Below are 19327 nucleotides of genomic sequence, written 5' to 3' on the forward strand. Positions count from 1 at the left end.
TCTGATCCTAACAACTTTGGTACCTGGTATCTGTCTAGAAAACTGTTCATTATATCCTGATTTTGCAGTTTTATTGAATATAGGCTTTTGTAGTAGGATATGATGATTATTTGAATTTCCTTAGATTATGTTTTATGCCCCCCTTTTCACTTCTGATTTTGTTAATTTGGACACTGTCTCTGTGTCTTCTGGTTAGTCTGGCTAAGGGTTTATATATCTTGTTGGTTTTCTCAAAGAACCAAATCTGGGTTTTGTACATTCTTTGTAGAATTCTTTTTGGTTCTACTTGGTTGATTTCAACCCTGAGTTCGATTACTTCCTGTCATCTACTTCTCTTGGATGTATTTGCTTCTTTTTGTTCTAGAGCTTTTAGGTGTGCTGTCAAGCCACTAGTGGATGCTCTTTCCACTTTCTTTTTGGAGGCACTCAGAGCTATGAGTTTTTCTCTTAGCACTGTTTTCATTGTGTCCCATTATTTGGAGTATGTTGTGCCTTCATTTTCACTAAATTCTATAATGTCTTTAGTTTCTTTCTTTATTTCTTTCTTGATCAATTTATCATTGAATAGAGCATTGTTCAACTTCCATATGTATGTGTTCTTTCTGTTGTTTTTGTTGTTATTAAAGACCAGCCCTTGTCCATGGATGCATGGGATTATTTCAATCTTCTTGCTTCTGTTGAGGCCTGTTTTGTAACTAATTGTATGGTCTATTTTAGAGAAGGTACCATGAGGCACTGACAAGAATGCATATTTTATTGTTTTATGTTGAAATGTTCTATAAATAACTGTTAAATCCATTTGGTTCATAACTTCTCTTCTTTATTCTATGTCTCTGTTTAATTTCTCTTTCCATGATTTTTCCACTGATGAAAGTGGGGTGTTGAAGTCTGCCCCTATTTTTTGTGTGAGGTGCACTGTATGCTTTGTGTTTCTTTTATGAATGTAGCTGCCCTTGCATTTGGAGCATAGATATTCATGATTGAGAGTTCATCTTGGTGGATTTGTCCTTTGAAGAATATGAAGTGTACTTCCTTATCTTTTTTGACAACTTTTGGTTGGAAGCCAAATTTAATGGATATTAGAATGGCTATTGTACCTTGTTTCTTGAGACCATTAGCTTGGACAATTATTTTCCAGCCTTTGTCCTCTAAGGTAGTGTCTGTCCTGTCACTGAGGTATGTTTTGTGTATGCAGCAAATGTTGGGTCCTCTTTACATATCCAATCTCTTAGTCTATTTTTGTATTGAGGAATTTGAGTCCTTTGATGTTAAGAGATATTAGGGAATAGCTATTGGTGTTTCCTGTTATTTTTGTTGTTAGAGGTAGAATTATGTTTATGTGGCTCTCTTCTTATGTGTTTGTGCCAAAATATTACTTTCTTGCTTTTTCTAGGGTGATGTTTCCTCCTTGTGTTGGAGTTTTCCACCTATCATCTTTTGTAGGGCTATATTTATGGAAAGTTATCGTGTAAATTTTATTGTGTCATGGAATATCTTGGTTTTGGCCTCTACAATAATTGAGAGTTTTGTTGGATAGAGTAGCCTGGGCTGGCATTTGTGTTCTCTTAGGGTTTGTAGGATGTCTGCCCAGGATCTTCTGGGTTTTATAGTCTCTGGTGAGAAGTCTGGTGTAATTCTGACACTTCTTTTTTATATGTTAGTGGGCATTTTCCCCGTACTGCTTTTAATATTCTTTGTTTTGTGCACTTGGTGTTTTCACTATTATATGAAAGGAGGAATTTCTTTTCTGGTTCAGTCTATTTTGAGTTCTGTAGGCTTCTTTTATGTTCATGGGCATCTCTTTCTTTAGGTTAGGAAGTTTTCTTCTATAATTTTATTCAAGATATTTACTGGCCCTTTAATTTGGGGGTCTTTCCTCTCTCCTATACCTATTGTCCTTACATTTGACTTTCTCATTGTGTCCTGGATTTCCTGGATGTTTTGTGCTAGGAGGTTTTCATGTTTTACATTTTCTTTGACTGTTCTGTCACTGTTTGCTATGGTATCTTCTGCACCCAAGATTCTCTCTTTTATCTCTTGTATTCTGTTGGTGATGCTTGTGCCTATGACTCCTGATATTTTTCCTAAGTTTTCTATCTCCATGGTTGTCTCCTTTTGTGATTTTTTCTTTTGTTCAATTCCTTTACCTGTTTGGCTATGTTTTCCTGTAATTCTTTGAGGAATTTTTTGGTTTCCTCTTTAAGGGCTTCTACTTGTTTACCTGTGTTGTCCTGTATTTCTTAAAGGGAGTTATTTATGTCCTTTTAAAAATCCTCTATCATCATCATGAAATTTGATTTTAAATCCAAATCTTGCTTTTCTGGTACGTTGAGATATCCAGTATTTGCTTTGGTGAGAGAACTGGGTTCTGATAATTCCAAGTAGTCTTGGTTTCTGTTGCTTAGGTTTGTGCACTTGTCTCTTGTCAACTGGTTTTTTTCTGGTGTTTGATGATCCTGCTGTCTCTGACACTGGCTTGGCCAACCTGTAAGCATTAGTGTCAGCCCTCCTGGGGACTGGCTTTCTTCCAGCATGAAATGTGTACAGAGAGCCATGGGACCAGTTCAGCTCCCAGCTCAGGCACACATACTGTAAGTTTCCTGTCCCTGACTGCTCCTAGGTCCCTGTATCCAGAGGGTTCTAGGCGAGTTCCTCTTGGGCCTGGAATGTGAGCAGAAGTGGAGGTCTCCACTGAGCTCTCAGGATTGTTCACACTTCTGAGAGTCCAACTCTCTCCCACATAGGATTTGGGCACAGCAAACTGTGGGACCTGGTCAGCTACAGGCATAGGCAGAAACAGGAAGGATCCTGTCTCAGAATGCTCCTGGGTTTGTGTGTCCTGAGGGCTCCAGACTGGTCCCTCACAGCAGAAGTGGGGGTTTTATCTCTGCTCTCAGGTGAATCAGTGCTCCTTGTGTCTAGCATTCAGCCATTATTATTATTATTATTATTATTATTATTATTATTGTTATTATTATTATTATTATTATTTTCTGCTTTTTTGGTACTCTCCAGATTTTAGTCCCCTCACACTCCACTCTCTGACAGTTCTGTCTCCATACCTCCCTCCCTTTCCCCCCATCTCCACTTGCATGTCTCCACTCCACTCACCCACCAGATCTTTAAACTCTCTGGGGCCTCCCGCTTCTTGAGGGCTAGGTGCATCTTCTGTGAATGACCCAGACCTGACAGTTTTCTGTGTACATGTGTTAGGGGCCTCATATCCATTGTTTTATGGTGACTGGGTAGGCATAAAGTGTCTGAGAGATCTTGGGGGTCCATGTTAAATTGAGACTGCTGGTCCTCCTATAGGGTCGCCCTATTCCTCAGCTTATTCCAGCATTTTCTAATTCAACCACAGGTGTCAGCAGCCTCTGTTCATTGGATGGCTGGATATATGTGCATCTGACTCTTTCAGCTGCTTGTTGGGTCTTTTGGAGGGCATTCATGATAGTTCCCTTTTTGTTAGCCTTCCATAGCCTCAGTAATAGTATCAGGCCATGGGTGCTCTCCTTCAGCTCCCACTTTGGACCAGTCGCTGGACCTTCTTTTCCTCAGGCTCTTCTCCATTTCCTTCCCTATAGTTCTTTTAGGCAGGAAGAATTATGGGTCAGAGTTTGGACTGTGAGATAGCAACACCATCCCACACTTGATGCCCTGTCTTTCTGTTGGAGGTGGGCTCTACAACTTCCTTCTCCCTACTGTAAAGCATTTCATCTATGGTCCCTCCATTTGAGTCATGAGAACATCTCTCCTTAAAGGTCTCTGGTACATTCTGGAGGGTCTTGCCAATTTTCTACCTCCAGTGGATGCCTAATCACATACTTTCTGTTGGCCCTCAGGGCTTCAGACATTTTCTCCCACCAAATACAAAATCATGTTCCCACTCTCTTTCCCTCCCATTTTGTTCACTACCCTTCTTGTTGCTTTCTTCTCCCTCCAAAGAGGGACTGAGACATCCTATCTTTGGCCCTTCAGCTTGTTGAACTTTTAGAGTTCTGTGGACTGTATCTTGTATATTCTGTATTTTTTATTTGACTACCTCCTGTGCATGTTTTTCGGTCCAAGATATCTCACTCAGGATGATATTTTGTAGTTACATCCATTTGCCTACAAAACTCAGGATATCCTGGTTCATAATAGCTGAGATGTATTCCATTTTGTAAATGAACCAAATTTTCTGCATCCATTTTTCTGTTGTGAAACATCTGGATTGTTTTCAACTTCTGGCTATCACAAATAAGGCCACTGTGATCATAGTGGAACACATGCACCTGTGGCTTGGTGGGGCAACTTTGGGATATATTGCTGGGTATTGAGTGGCTGAATACCACTCCCCTTCTGCCCTGTTCTTTCTTCAGGGATAGACTGGTAGTTTGTTTTCTCCCTAGAAGACATCACACCCTGAGGCATCCCAGAAGAACCATTGCACTCGGAGCATTTGATACAAAATCATAAGACATACTGTAAGATCTGCTGCACTCAGGGTATCTGATACCACAGCTGCAGACATCCCAGGATATCTACTTCACTCAGGACACCACAGCTTGAAGGCCTCCTAGGAATTCCCCTTACTGCTTTTAATATTCTTTCTTTGTTTTGTGTATTTGATGTTTTGAGTATTATGTGCCAAGAGGAATTTCTTTTCTTTTTTTAAATTTTATTTAGCATAATTTTTTCTGTTTTTCATTGGATATTTTTCATTTGACTTTCAAATGTTATCCATTTCCTGGTTTCCCATGCAAAAAACTGCTATTCCATCTCCTCACCCTACCATCGAATCCCTCCTGCTTACCTGCCCTGACATTCTCCTCCACTGGGGCATAGAACCTTGAGAGGACCAAGACCCATTGACACCCAACAAGTCAGTTCTCTGCTACATATGCGACTGAAGCCATAGGTCCATCCCTGTGGATAATTTGGATGGTGGTTTAGTCCCTAGGACCTTTGAGGAGGGGTTTCCATATTGTTGTTTTTCTTATGGGGTTACAAAACCCTTCATATCCTTTAGCCATCACTCTAAAGCCTCCAGTGGGGACCCTATTTTCAGTTCAATTGGTGGCGGTGAGCATCTGTCTCTGTATTTGTCAGGCACAGGCAGAGACTCTGAGGAGACAGTTATGTCAGGTTCCTGTCAGCATGCACTCCTTTTTTATTTGTTCTGCTATCCCATGTCCCTCTTTGAGGCAGGCTTTGTGACCAAGGGCTGTGGTCTGGGCACAAATGGAGACTGGAAAGCTAATTTTCTGTTTCTTTTTTTATGGTATTTTTCTCTTAGTGCTTCATCTATCCATGCTGAAGCACACCTCAGAACTCCTTTCCTTAAAAATTAAAGTCACATTTATTTATTTATTCACTTATATTTATTTATTTATTCACATTTATTTATTAATTTATTTATCCACTGTGTGTGTGTGTGTGTGTGTGTGTGTGTGTGTGTGTGTGTGTGTGTGTGTGTGTGTTTCTGGTGTGCCCATATGCCACTGTTGCCATATAGAAATCAGAGGACAACTTCTGGAATTTGGTTCTCCCCTTCTATCACAAGGGGTCTGGGGATTGTTCTCAGGCTTACACTCTGAACCATCACATTGGCTCTTTCTGTCCTCTTAAAGCTGTAATAGTATTCAATTGTCTCTATATATCACCTTTAATTTTCCATTCATCCGTCAGTAGAAGGATGACTTGAAAGAGTAGAGGTATGTATGAAGACATCATACATGGAGGAAACAGTGCTGGATGGAGGTTCCCTCAGATAAAGAACCTGGCAATGTAGTAAGCAAACTCCTAGGTTCATGCTGACTGCTTTCAGGGATCCAGGATTGTCAGATGATCTGGAGTTATAAAGAACTGCTATTGTTAGGAACATAGCCTTGATTTGGTGAGCATGGTAATGCCATGGAAGACTATTAATCAATGAAATGAATACAAAAACTGCTGTGTGTTGATTAGCTGGGATTTATTCCTCTTCAGAAACAGACAAAGGAAACATAGATGGAGGGTTTCCTGGAAAAAGAGATATTTGGGAATATTTCTAGTTGTTTGGAGACGAATAGGAAACAAAAAGTATTCCAACTTCCAGTCTTGGCTTTTTAAGTGATAAAAAACTATTCCCACCTTTCTGAGGATATGCCAGATTGATTTCCAGAGTGGTTGTACCAGTTTGCAATCCCATCAATACAGAAGGAGTCTTCATCTTTCTCCACATCCTCGTTATAATTATCTGGCATCTGTGTTTTGATCTTAGTTATTCTGAGTGGTCTGAAGTAGAATCTCAGGGTCACTTTGATTTGCATTTTCCTGATGACTAAGATTCCTCACAGCCTTACAAGTTTCCCTACCTATTCAATATAGAACTTGAGGTCCTAGCCAGAGCAATTAGACAACAAAAAGAGGTCAAAGGTACACAAATTTAAAAAGAAAGAAGTCAAAATATCACTCTTTGCAGATGATATGATAGTGTACATAAGTGGCCCAAAAATTCCACCAGAGAAGTCCTACAGCTGATAAACAACTTCACCTAAGTGGCTGGATATAAAATTAATTAAAGAATCAGTAGCCTTCCTCTACTCAAAGGATAAACAGACTGAAAAAGGAATGAGGGAAATGAACCCCTTCATAATAGCCACAGATAATATAAAATACCTTGGTATGACTCTAACCAAGCAAGTGAAATATCTGTATGACTAGAACTTCAAGTCTCTGAAGAAAGAAATCGAAGATAATCTCAGAAGATGGAAAAATCCCCCATGCTCACAGATTGCCAGGATTAGCACACTAAAAATGGCTTCTGGCCAAAAGCAGTCTAAAGATTCAATGCAGTCCCCATCAAAATTCCAACTCAATTCTTCATAGAGTTAGAAAGAGCAATTTACAAATTGATGAGGAATAACAAAAAACTCAGGATAGTGAAAACTATCTTTAACAATAAAAGAACTTAAGGGTAAATCATCATCTCTAATTTCAAGCTGTATTACAGAGCAATCTTGATAAAAGCTCCATGGTGTTGGTATAGATTTAGGCAGGTAGATCAATGGAATAGAATTGAATGCCCAGAAATAAACATACAAAACTATGGTTGCTTGATTTTTGAAAAAGGAACTAAAAACTTCCTGTGGAAAAAAGATAGCATTTTCAATAAATGGTGCTAGTTAAACTGAAAGACAGCATGTAGAAGATTGCAAACTGACACAATCTTATCTCTTTATAAGAAGCTCAAATACAAGTGGATCAAGGACCTCCACATAACACCAGATACACTGAAATTTTCTCTTCTGATAAGAAGACAAATTGGGGAAGAGCCTTGAACACATAGGCACAGAGGAAGATTTCCTGAACACAACACCAACAACTTAAGCTCTAACACAAAAAAATTGAAAAATGGGACCTCATAAAATTTCAAAGCTTCTTATGTAAGGCAAAGGACACTGTCAATAGGGCAAAACATCAACCAAAAGTTTGGGAAAAGATCTTTACTATTCCTACATTGGAGAGGGGGCTAATATATACAAAGAGCTCAAGAAGTTAGACTCCAGAGAATAAAAGAATCCTATTACAATGATGTACAGAGCTAAACAAAGAATTCTGAGAAATAACAAATGGCTAAGAACCACCTAAAGAAATGTTCAACATCCTTAGTCATCAGGGAAATTCAAGTAAAAAATGACCCTGAGATTCCACCTTTTGCCAATCAGAATGGCGAGTATCAATAACTGTGGTGACTGCACATGCTGGTGAGGATTTGGAGAAAGAGGAATATTCTTTGATTTTTGGTGGTATTGCAAGCTTGTAAAAGCACTTTGTGAAACAATCTGGTGGTTCCACAGGAAATTAGAAATAGTTTTACCTAGAGACACAGCTATATACCAGTACTGGGCATATACTCAAATGATGTTCCAACACATAACAGTTATACATGCTTCACTTTGTTCATAGCAGTCAGAAGCTTGAATCAACCCAGATGTCTCTCCACAGAAGAATTGATACAGAAAGTAGGGTACAATTACATAAAATATATCAATAGAGTAACCTATTAAAATATCACCTTGAGTGTGATATCCCAGACCTCAAAGGACATACATAGTTTGTATTCACTGATAAGTGCATATTAGACCCAAAGCTCAAAACTTTCATGATACAACTCCAAGACCATGTAAAGCTTAACAAGATCAAATGCCACAGTTTGGCTACTTCAAACAGATTTAAAGTTGGGAATAAAATAATCACAGGAGACAGAGGTAGGGAGGGAGGGATCTGGCTGGGAGAGGGTAGAGGAATAAAAATGGGGGGTGGGGACAGGACCAGTTATAGGAAGAGACAGGAGAGAAGTCTAGAGTGCCAGGAGAAGGAATTAAAATATGTTGGGGTGGCTGCTTGAGGAAGATTTAAAAAGTCCCAGATGCTAGAGTTGCAAGAGACTCCTAGGACCCATTGGGGATGATAGTAACCAAAATACCCAACAACAGGGAAATAGATCTTGAAGAGACTACTTCCGTTAGATAAACATGGTACCCAGTTGAGGAATGTGACCACCCACCCATCTCAAAATTTTCAACCCAGAATTGTTCCTGTCTAAAAGGAATGCATGGACAAAAATGGATCAGAAGCTGAAGCAAAGGCAATTCAGAGACTGTTTCACCATAGCAACCATTCCATCCATAGACACCAAGCCCCAATACTATTGGGGGTGTAAAATGTGCTCACAGACAGGAAGCAGGTATGGTTGTCCTCTGAGAGGCTCTGCCAGCACCTGACTAAGACAAATGCAGTTATTCATAGCCAACCATGGGACTGTGCCTGGGGACCATAATGGAAGAGTCTCAGGGAGAGAAGAAGGAGATGAAAGGGATTGCAAAGCCATTAGAAAAGGAACAGTATCAATTACCTGGACCCCTCAGAGCTCTAAGGGACTAAACCACTAATCAAACTGTATACATGTACTGGTCCATTGCTCCCACTACATTTGTACCTGAGGACTGCCTCATCTGGCATCAGTGAGAGAGGAGGCACTTGGTCTTGTGGAAACGATTCCCCAGAGAAGGCAGATGTCAGACGGGTGAGATGAGAGTGAGTGGATGGGTTGGGGAATAGCATTATAGAGACAAAGTGGAGGGAAATGACATGAGGAATTTGTGGATGAAAGACTAAAAGGGGGATAACTGTTAAAATGTTATTAATTAATAAAATTATTAATAAAAATGATTCAGTGTATCTGATTTTATGTTGAGGTGCTTGACTTGAGCTTTGTGAAAGTTGATAAAGATGGATCTATATTCATTCTCCTACATACAGACATATCGTTAGACCAGCACCATTTATTGAATATGTTTTAAAGCCACAGTTGCAACATTTATGATTAGAAAAAAATCCATGAAGCTGCAGTGCAAAGGGAGATGAGTGTCTTTCTGGTTGGTATCAATAGAGAATGATAGTGCTTTTGATAGTGTTGTTCATACAATATTAGATGCACTGAAGACCCTCTAAAAATTATGATGATATCAAGATGACAATTGGAAAACAATAACTATGTTTGTTTATAATTGTGCCTCAACATTTAAATCTATAATCTTATTGACAATTCTGTAGCACATTATCTTTGCATCTTTGTCACCTGCATTCCTCTCCTTCTCTGCTTTATGTTGTGGAGGTCACCAATGTGTTTGTTCTTTCTTCACAACTTAGTATCTTGTCGTTTATATGATCAAACATTTCAAATTATATAGATTATATTGCTAATTGATGTTCACATAAAGTGGAGCATGGTTGCACTGACTGTGAATCTATTTAATCTTGCTAGGAGTGATTTATCACTTCATTTATAAAATTTGAACTTTGTTCAGAGTGTGCAGCTAGCTATTGTTAGTGCATTAAAAAACTTTGTGATTTTGTTTAAAGCAAACTATACAAGCTTGGTGCAGCTAGCATAATGTCTCCACTTCCTTATTTGTACTAAATCAAATCGTGCTTCCTAACAAATAAGGGGAAGTCCAGCTATGGATGCCTTAAAAATATAAAGGATCAGTGGACCTCAGGGACAAAGAAACTCATTGTAATCCAGTGTTGATATAGTGAAGGGGATATAAAGCATTAGAGTCAAGTGCCTTTCAATATTCTTACTATGTTTAGTATGTAAGCTTTCTTTGAATAAATGCATCTCCCTATGCCCGGATAAGATGAAACCTCAATCTTATCAACAATATAGATTTGTCCAATCTTTTCTATTCAATTGTAGTTGATTTTTCAAGGACAATATTTATCAGAAAATTGTATCAATCCATTCTTAGGAAAATGGCAATCAGCAGATGAACTATACACAAGAACATCTGGCAATCATGGTGACGGATTTGTTTATTGCTGGAACAGAGACATTAAGCTCAACGCTGAGATTTGCACTTTTGCTCTTGATGAAGTACCCACACATCACAGGTAAGGACATCAGTGTTGAAGCACAACATTCCTGGAGGATGCTGGGAAGACACAGCTTATGTCCTGCAGGATTTAGTATTTAGGATATCAGTATTTAGCTTTCTGTGCCATTGTCATTAATGAGATTGATAACTGAATGAAATGAAGATGCCTTAGGTTTTGAAAAATCCATCAAGGCTAGTCCTTTGCCAGAGTTCTCTTGCACCTTGAGCGTACATTTGTTCATGATTGCATAGTGTTGTCTTTCCCTAAGTCAGGCCTTCAGAGCAGATGAATTCTTGCAGCGTCTTTCACCTTTGTGATAAATCTAATTCTGGTGTGGATAAAAGAATACTCATCTCATTAAGGCATATAATAAAGTCCAGTATTTTATGTGTTTCTGTGGGAAAGTCTTTATTCTGTGAAGCATTTTAAATTGTTTGGTTCATCATAATTGTATTGTCCTTAAGGTCAAGGTCATGATGTCCAATTTATAGAATACAGAGTTTTATCATTTCCAATAAAAATTATCATGAATAATATTTTCCACATATATGACAAAGTTTCATTTTACAGCTATCATTATTGTAAAATTTTATTTTTAAATAGAACCATGTGTTCAACATTAAACATACATTTTACCCTGTGTCAATATTACAATTACCCTGTGATGAAATCACAATAGCATAATTTTTAAACAGAATTAGTTCATGTAGGCTAGCAAATGAAGATAACAGTAAACAACAGAATGCTTCATAATATAACTATAATAAAGTAGTAGTGAAGATTGAGGGAGGAAAGGTCGTGGAAGGTGATGGGGTAACATAGGCTTGAAGAATTGTTATAGAATAGGAAAAGCATACTGTGTCTTACCAGTCTCCCTAAGAATCCCTCTTTTTTTATTTTTTATTAGACATATTTCTTTACTTACATTTCAAATGTTATTCTCCTTCCCGGTTTCCTGTCCATAAGCTCACATACTCTCTCTTCCCCTTCCCCCATATGGGTATTCCCCCCATCATCCTCCATACTGACCCCCTCACATTTTCCTGCAGTGGGGGGTCCAACATTGGCAGGACCAAGGGCTTCCCCTTCCACTGGTTCCCCAACAAGGCTATTCTCTGCTACATATGCAGTTTGAGCCCTGGGTTAGCCCATGTATAGTTGTTCAGTAGTGGTTTAGTTCCTGGAAGCTCTGGTTGGTTGGCATTGTTGTTTTTTGTGGGGTTGCAAGGTCCTTCAACTCCTTCAATACTTCCTCTAATTCCCCAAAAGGGGTCCTGTTCTCAGTTCAGCGCTTTGCTGCTAGCATTCACCTCTGTATCAGGAGAGATCTGTCTCCAGTCTTTTTCAGCATGCAATTTTTAGCTTCATCAATCTTATCTACTTTTAGTGGCTGTATATATATGGGCCACATGTGTGGCAGTCTCTAAATGACCGTTCCTTGAGTCACTGCTCTAAACTTTGCTTCCCTATCCCCTCCTATGGATATTTTTCCCCTTTTAAGAAGAGTGGGAGCATCCGCATATTGGTCATCCATCTTCTTGAGCTTCCTGTGGTCAGTGGATTGCATCTTGGGTAACTCAAGCTTTTTGGCTAATATCCACTTATCAATGAGTGCATACAAAGTGTGTTTTTCTGTGATTTAGTTACCTCACTCAGGATGATATTTTCTAGTTCATTCCATTTGCCTAAGAATTTCATGAAGTCATTGTTTTTAATAGCTGGGTAGTACTCCACACTAGATGTACCACAGTTTTTGAATCTGTTCCTCTGTTGAAGATCATCTGAGTTCTTTCCAGCTTCTGTCTATTATAAATAAGGCTGCTATGAACATAGTGAAGCATGTGTCTTTGGTGTATGTTGAAGCATCTTTTTGGTATATGGGCAGGAGAGGTATAGCTGGGTCTTCATGTAGTGGAATGTCCAATTTTCTGAGAAACCTCCAGACTGATTTCCAGAGTGGTTGTACTAGTTTGCAATCCCACCAACAATGGAGGAGTGTTCCTCTTTCTCCACATCCTCGCCAGCATCTGCTGTCACCTGTGTTTTTTATCTTAGCAATTCTGACTGTTGTGAGGTGGAATCTTAGGGTTGTTTTGATTTGCATTTCCCTGATGAACAAGGAAGTTGAACAATTATTTAGGTGGTTTTTGGCCATTCGATAATCCTCAGCTGAGAATGTTTTGTTTAGCTCTGTAGCCCATTTTTTAATAGGGTTATGTGGCTAACCCTAACTTCTTGAGTTCTCTTTATTTTGGTATTAGCCCTCTATCAGATATAGGATTGGTAAAGATCTTTTCCCAAACTTTTGGTTGCTGTTTTGTGTAAATGTCACTGTCCTTTGCTTTACAGAAGCTTTGCAGTTTTATGAGGTCCTATTTGTCAATTCTTGATCTTAGAGCATAAGCCATTGGTGTTTTGTTCAGGAAATTTTACCCAGTGACCATGTGTTCAAGACTCTTCCCCACTTTTTCTTCTATTAGCTTGAGTGTATCTGGTTTTCTTTTTATCTTACAAATTTACATAGAACCAGGTTGGAACTGGTGTCTGCTCTGCTCACTGATCCTTTAGTTACTTTATCATTCAGATGAGAGTTTATACAACATAAAAAAGAGAATTACTTTAATTTTTTCATGATATACAAGGCACAAATTTTTATTTTTAACTCTATGGTTTTGCATACTTAATTTTTTCATAATGGAAATTTCCCAAGACAAGAAAAGACAAAAGGAACATAGAAGAGAGATGAACTATTAACTGTGGTAAGAAGCACAGAAAACAACAGATACAGAGCCAAAAGACAGATGGAGACCTGGCTTCTGTCTTGTGCTTGGTTACACGAGATCCATTTCTACCACATGGCTAAAACAAAAAACTGTCAAAACACAATGTTGATCAACATATGAACAAGTACATTATATAACATTGATATTAATTTAAAATTGTATAACAACCTTTAAATTGCTAAGAATCTTCTTCTAAATATATGTGTAACGAAGCAACTTCACTATTCATCATACACAAGTGAATTACTTTGAACATCTCATATATATATACATAATTATATATAAATATATATACATATATATATATGAATCAACTTCCTCGTAATATAACCAGATGCTACTCAACAGATAAACTGATAGACAAATGATAACGTGTTTAATATAATGTACACCAATAAAAAAGTTGAATTCTTCTATAGGCAACAACATAGATGTTAGAGTTAGCTCATTTTTTAATGGATATTTCTTTATTTACATTTCAAATGTTAAAACCATCCGATGGAAAAAAGATAGCATTTTCAACAAATGGTGCTGGTTCAACTGGAGGCCAGCATGTAGAGAAATGCAAATCGACCCATTCTTATTGCCCTCTACAAAGCTTAAATCCAAGTGATCAAAGACATCCACATCAAACCAGATATACTCAAACTAATAGATGAAAAAGTGGGGAAGATTCTTGATCACATGCACACTGGGGAAAACTTCCTGAACAAAACACCAATAGCATTACTTTAAAAAATAACCACAAATCCATGTGTAAAAGAGCACTGAAGTATTGACAGGGAAAGGATTATGTAGAGGGTGAAAGTGGAGAAATGGCAATGTTGAATAGAGAGTCTCAGAACCATTTACTCCACTCTTTCATGAATAACAAAACCCTCTTTTTTTCCTTTGGGAGACTTTTAATGACTGATCCTTTTTGTTTGGGTATTATAGAACTGTTTAGATGGTTTATCTGATCCTAATTTAACCTTTGTATCTGGTATAGGCTTTTAAAGTAGGGTCTGATGGTTTTTTGATTGTTTTGGGCATTTTTTTGTTTTTTATTCAGTTTTGTTTTGTTTTTATTAAGTACCCTTGATTTCTGTTGTTATATCTCCCATTCATTTTTGATTTTGGTAATTTGGGTATTAGCCCCAAAATTGCAATACCTAATAATAAATTCACAGATCATATGAAGCTCTAGAAGAAGGAAGACCAAAATGTAGATACTTAAGTCCTTCTTAGTAGGAAGAACAAAATAATCACCAGAGGAAATACAGGGACAAAGAGTGGGTTAAGGACTGAAGAAAAGGTCATCCATAGACTGTCCCACCTGGGGATCCATCCCATACTCAGCAAACTCAGTCACTATTGCTGATGCCAAGAAATGCTTGCTGACAGGAGCCAGATGGGGTTCTTCTTAGAGGTTCTGTCAGAGCCCTACTGATACAGATGAGGATGCTTGCAGCTAACCATTGGACTTAACATGGAGATGTCAATGTAACAATTAGAGAAAAGATTGAAGGAGCTGAAGGGGTTTGCAACACCATAGGAAGAACAACAATATCATCCAACAAGATCTCACCAGAGCATCCAGAAGCTAAACCAAAGCCAATGTGTACACATGGAAGAACACATGACTCCAGCCACATATGTAGGAGAGGATGGCATTGTCCAGCATCAGTAGGAGGAAATGTCCTTGGTCCTGTGAAGGTTCATTTCCCCAGTGTAGGGGAATGTCAAGGTGTTGAAGGGGGTGTAGGTAGGTGGGAGTGGGAGTATCCTCCTTGAAGTAGGAGGAGGCAGTATGGGGTATGGGAAAGGTGGGAAATATAAATACATCAAATATCCAAGAACTATAAAATTAAAACTAAATAAATAACAATAAAAATAATAAAAAATGAATATAAAATGCTTGATGTACCACCCAGGCTGTAATATATTATAAACATCTCTGTGTTTTGCGTAGACATTTTTTCCAAGTAGTCCTCAGAAATAACATTATTAATACCAGAATGTATACAATGGAATGATTGCACAAAAATATTCAGGTTCATTGACAACCTCACTTAAAATATTGACACTACACCAGAATTCTCAAGAGTAGGTGGTGATTGTATTGTACATAAAAAGGCAAGATTGTAAAAATCAATCTTCAACTTTAAATGTTGTTCCCTATTTTGCTTTTTTTATGACTCCTTGTAGGAGGTTTTCTCCCCAATTGTTTAGAGTAACTTTCTGGGAAGCAATTAACTCTAGATACCTGTTTAATGTATGAGAGAAGTTGATACTTTCGGGAGTTTTCTGGGCACTAGAGTTAGAAAGCCCCACATTTGATACTTATCTGGGGATACTGCCAGAATAAATAGAGGATGAGGAACAATATTGAATTAATGTGTCTTCTGATGTCTTCATTAAATGCACATTTATTCTAGTCTCTGAAACATACACTTGAATAGTGGGAACTCTAGATCATGAAAGGGAAAATTACTAACAAAATTGAATAGCATGCATTAATTCGATTAATTAAATAAATTAATTAAAATTATATCAATAATGTAAACTAACTCTTATATTGGAGATAGGGAGTCATATTTATATGTCTGCAGCTCATTACACATTTGTCTATATCTAAATATGGCAATTTAAGAATGATGCATGTGGTGTGTGCATTTATGTGTAAATGTTACATATATATATATGTTCATTATTTACTTATGGAAACATTTAAAAATAAAATATAGGCATAACTGATATGTTCTGGTACCAATACATCAAAAATATTGTATACAGTCGAGTACATAAAATACTGATTGTTTAAAATACCATAATATTTTTAAATAATTGTTCGTGATGAACCGTCACACTCATAATTAAATATAAAACAGGCAGAATAAAATTACACAAAGACCTTCACATACATAATTTTAAATCAGTACTGCATTCTCTAATTTAATAATTGATTTCTGATATATTTTATTGATGTTTTTAATGTCAAATTAATTGAACCCTGTTTTATGGCTATCAATATTTAACATTAACTCATATCATTTGATATCATGGATAAAAACAATTAGTATATAGTAATGAATCAAATTAGCTAAGTGATAGGACAATAGTATAAATGTATATTAGAATAATCCTATGTATCTATGTTTACTTCTCAGTATGAAATATATATTCAAAATTCTATTGACTACATTCTTCATGGCCTAGGAATCCACGCATTAATAGGAGATACAGGCTACATTTTTCCTACTCCAAAATTTGTCATTTTTTATATCCAGATAAAGTCCAGGAAGAGATTGGCCAAGTGCTTGGGAGACACCGCAGCCCCTGTATGTTGGACAGGATCCACATGCCCTACACAAATGCCATGGTTCATGAGGTTCAGAGATATATTGACCTTGCCCCAAACAATATGATGCATGAAGTGACCTGTGACACTAAATTCAGAGACTATTTCATACCCAAGGTAAGCTTTTTTCTCTCTGCTATACTTCTGTACTCTTGATATTCTCACCAACAAAGATAGGAAAATGAACTTCAGTCATTTGCCGTACAATAGAAGAAATATATGCATCAGTCAAAGTAAAATATTTTAAAAAATCCTGAAGCAAAATATTCAGGAACTATGCAGTAGTATGAAGGGACCAAATATAATTAATTAAATAATAATAGGAACAGGAGAAGAAATTAGGGTAAAGATATCGCCCCAAAATATTTTTGCCTAAATCACAGAGGAAATTTTTCCTAACTTAAAAAGAAGATGCTTACAAGAATATAAGTAGGAATCAGACATGAAAAACTGCACCGGAAATAAAAGTTTATTTTCAACATAATAATTGAAATACTAAACATATGCAGAACAAGGAAATAATATTAAGAGGTGCAGGGGGGCAAACAAGTAACTTATAAATATAGACATATTGGAATTATACCTGACTTCTCAATGGAGACTCTAAAAAAGGAAGGGCTAGGCAGATGTACTGCAGAGCTTAGGGACCAAAAGTATCAGTCAAAACTAATAGATTCAGGAAATATTTCAGTCACCATAAAGAAAACAAGTTATTATATGATAAATTTGAACTCAAACACAATCTAAATACAAACCCAGTCTTACAGATGATATTTGAAAGAAAACCTGAGGCCAAGAAGGTTAATTATACCTATGAAAACGGAAAATATATAACTAAAAATCAACAAAACTAAAATAAAGACCCCTACTACACATTTCTCTCTCTCTCTCTCTCTCTCTCTCTCTCTCTCTCTCACACACACACACACACACACACACACACACACACACACATACACCACCACCACCACCACCCATACAAATCAATACAATAACAAGAATTGGTTACTGATATCTTTCAATATTAGTGGATGCAACCCTCCACCAAAAGACTGAAACTAAGAGAATGAATAAAGAGCAGAATCTATTCTGCAGAGGTATACGATAAACATACTTCCTCAGCAAAGACGTGCATTGCTTCAGAGTTAATAGTCAGAAAAATGTTTTCCAAGCAAAAGGACCTAAGAAGCAACCTGTTACAGACATTGTAATAGCTAACAAATAGACTTCCAATGAAAATGAGGAAGGACACTTGATATTCATTTAAGGAATAATACACTAAGATGGTATTTTAATTCTTAACATTTATGCCCCAAACACAATTGCACTTTTATTGTAACAGAAAATCACAAAAGATTAAATAACACATCAACACTCACACATTGGTAGTAGGAGACTTTAATATTCAACTTTTACCAACTAACAGACCATCCAGATAAAAAAATAAATAGGAAATTGTGAAGCTAAGTGATAATATCAACTAAACAACCATCACAAATATCTGCAGAACATTTACCCAAAACACAAAAGAATATTTCTTCTTCTGAGCACCCTATATAGAAATTTCTCCAAAATTGAGCATATACTGGTTCATACAGCAAGTCTTAAAAGATACCAAACAATTTTAATTAACCAAGACCACTACAGATTAAAGCTTGGTTTCAACAACAGCACAAACAATAGAAACCTACAAACTCATGAAAACTGAGGAACTCTCTTCTGATTGAAAACCGTGTAAAGAAAAAAAGAAAGAAAGGAAGAAAGAAGGAAAAGAATAAAATTAAAGGCTTTCTATATATCAATGAAGATGCATGCACAACATACCTAAATGTACTGAATACAATGAAGGCTAAAAGGAAAATTCATAGGACTAAGTGACTAAAGTTAAAAAAAAAAGAGTAATCTCCCAGTAGCAATTTGACAGCACAACAGCAGACTGAAGGACCTGAGGGGGTTTGTAAGCCCATAGGAAGAAAAATGGCATCAAATAACCAGACCACACCAGAGCTCTCAGAAACTAAACTAACAACCAATGATTGTGCATGGAGGGACCCATGGCTCCAGCCACATATGTGGCAGAGCATGGTATTGACCAATATCCAAAGGAGGAAAAGCCCTTGGTCCTGTGAAGGGTCATTTCCCCTAAGTAGGGAATGCCAGGGAGTTGAGTTATGAGTGGGCGGGTGAGAGTGGGAGCATCCTCATTGAAGCCAGGGGTGGAGGAAGGGGGATTAGAGAGGGGGGAGGGGGAAAATATTTGAAATGTAAATACATAAATTATCCAAGGAAAATAAGATTGCAAAAAGGTAATAGAGGCTGTCATTAAAATTGTTTTAGCACAGGATTTTACAAGTCTTTTAAAGAAGAATTAATGCCAATACTCCTCAAATTATTCAGAAAATTGAAACAGAATGAACATCAAATAGTTCATGTTATGAGGCCACAATCACCATGTTATTAAATCCACAGAAAGAATCAATAAAGAATTTTATATGACAATTTCTTTTATTAACATAGATGTAAAAATACTCAATAAGGTATTTGCAAAATGTTTTAAAAATCAAATAAAAAAAACCTTTATGAATGGCTACATACTAGTGATGTAAACATGGTCCAACATACAGATTATCCACCCTACAAATAGAAGGACAAACATCTCGTGATCATCCCATTTGAAGCCAGAAAAACCTCTGACAAAAAAACAACACCCTTCCATGTTTAAAGTCTTGGAGAGATTAGACATCTAAAGCACATCCTTAAAAAAAAGAAAATTTTTCAAGCCTATAGCCATCCTCAA

General features: G+C 37.1%; 1 protein-coding gene across 1 annotated transcript in view; it reads left to right on the forward strand.

The window, feature by feature from the left end:
• LOC116893067 (cytochrome P450 2C12, female-specific) overlaps positions 1-19327 on the forward strand; it is a 57888-nt gene that overhangs the window by 23069 nt on the left and 15492 nt on the right. Inside the window, exons 7-8 of the mRNA XM_032895025.1 lie at positions 10281-10422; positions 16460-16647. Coding sequence (XP_032750916.1) covers positions 10281-10422; positions 16460-16647 — 330 coding nt within the window. The remainder of the gene's footprint in view (positions 1-10280; positions 10423-16459; positions 16648-19327) is intronic.

The sequence above is a fragment of the Rattus rattus genome, chromosome 2, assembly GCF_011064425.1.
Source record: "Rattus rattus isolate New Zealand chromosome 2, Rrattus_CSIRO_v1, whole genome shotgun sequence".
Lineage (NCBI taxonomy): Eukaryota > Metazoa > Chordata > Mammalia > Rodentia > Muridae > Rattus > Rattus rattus.